The 1,237-nt window shown below is 37.1% G+C and overlaps 1 protein-coding gene across 1 annotated transcript in view; it reads left to right on the top strand.

Annotated features, from left to right (window-relative positions):
• The window catches only part of UBE3C (ubiquitin protein ligase E3C), a 29,592-nt gene extending 28,411 nt beyond the window's left edge, over nucleotides 1-1,181 (top strand). The window contains exon 10 of the mRNA XM_012654153.1: nucleotides 882-1,181. Coding sequence (XP_012509607.1) covers nucleotides 882-1,181 — 300 coding nt within the window. The remainder of the gene's footprint in view (nucleotides 1-881) is intronic.
• The last annotated feature ends 56 nt before the right edge of the window (nucleotides 1,182-1,237 follow it).

The raw sequence follows: 1,237 nt of genomic DNA on the forward strand, positions 1-1,237 counted from the left end.
TTTATGTTTCTGTATAATCTATTCACTTATCATTTATATATACTTTATTTTAAAATTGTACACTACAAAAATAGTACTAGTGTAGTACTCTCTTATTCTAACACAACCTTGTATTAAGTGTATCTTAAAGATTCAAATTTGACACATGAAATTTATTAGTTTTATCTCTAAAAGAGTGTTTTATTTGGTAGATTAAATTACATAAATATGTTCATCCACGTTTCCAAACAGTATAGTCAGCAATACCCAATGTCATATATATTCATATTTTTATATATATTCATATATATACTTACGTGCATGTGTATATATATATGTATGTATGTATGTACATATCTTTGGTTAATACCCCAAATGAGTAATCTGTATAGCTTATCTTAGGTTTTATTCAGTGGATACAATCTGCTGGAGAAATTGAAATGCAAAATTTTAGATTTATTACGTATATCTTTTGATATTTTTTTTTAATTCTTTAATATTCCCATTTATTTTTCTTAAACTGTGTTCTCTTAAATAAGATGGAAATGCCATTAGGTGATAATATAGTTTCACTATGCATACTGTCTTAGTATAACTAACTCCAAAAAATACGAGATGATTTTTCTGAAATGTAAATACTGAAAATACTGTAGGCAGAGACTGAGTATTCACGGTTTCTGCACAGAACTGCTCCCTGCTGGTGACTGGATCTGCAGGGGTGTCACACCACCTCAGCAGGTGCACTGGCAGAGATGCGGATGAGATCGTTGCAACGTGGGTGATACTTGAGGATGCGCGTCTTGTATTTTCACTTGAGGAAAAACGTGGTTTTGTATGTTTGTAGAGAGGAGGCAGGTTCACACAGAACGTTAACTCAGGGTAATTTTTCTGCTGTGTTTTAGGAGGCTGGTAGACTGTCAATACCATACATAACAGAGGAATGTCTGAAAAAGTTGGATACAAAACAGCAGACCAACACCCTGTTGAACCTGGTGTGGAGGGACTCCGCCAGCGAGGACGTCTTCACCGTGATGGCCTCCATCTGCCACACACTCATGGTGCAGCATCGCATGATGGTGCCCAAAGTCAGGCGAGTCTGCCCGGGGGTGACGGGACCCACGGCGACATGTGCTTGCCTCCCTGTGACTCCCCGTGGTCTTCGTTTGGACCCCTTTTATCTGCTATTTTCTGATAGAACGTGATGCAGAGTATTCTGTCCAAGCATTTCATAGAAAACGAAAGTTTATTTTTCTTTTCT

Source organism: Propithecus coquereli, unplaced genomic scaffold (assembly GCF_000956105.1).
Source record: "Propithecus coquereli isolate 6110/MARCELLA unplaced genomic scaffold, Pcoq_1.0 Scaffold439, whole genome shotgun sequence".
In the NCBI taxonomy this organism is placed as follows: Eukaryota; Metazoa; Chordata; class Mammalia; order Primates; family Indriidae; genus Propithecus; species Propithecus coquereli.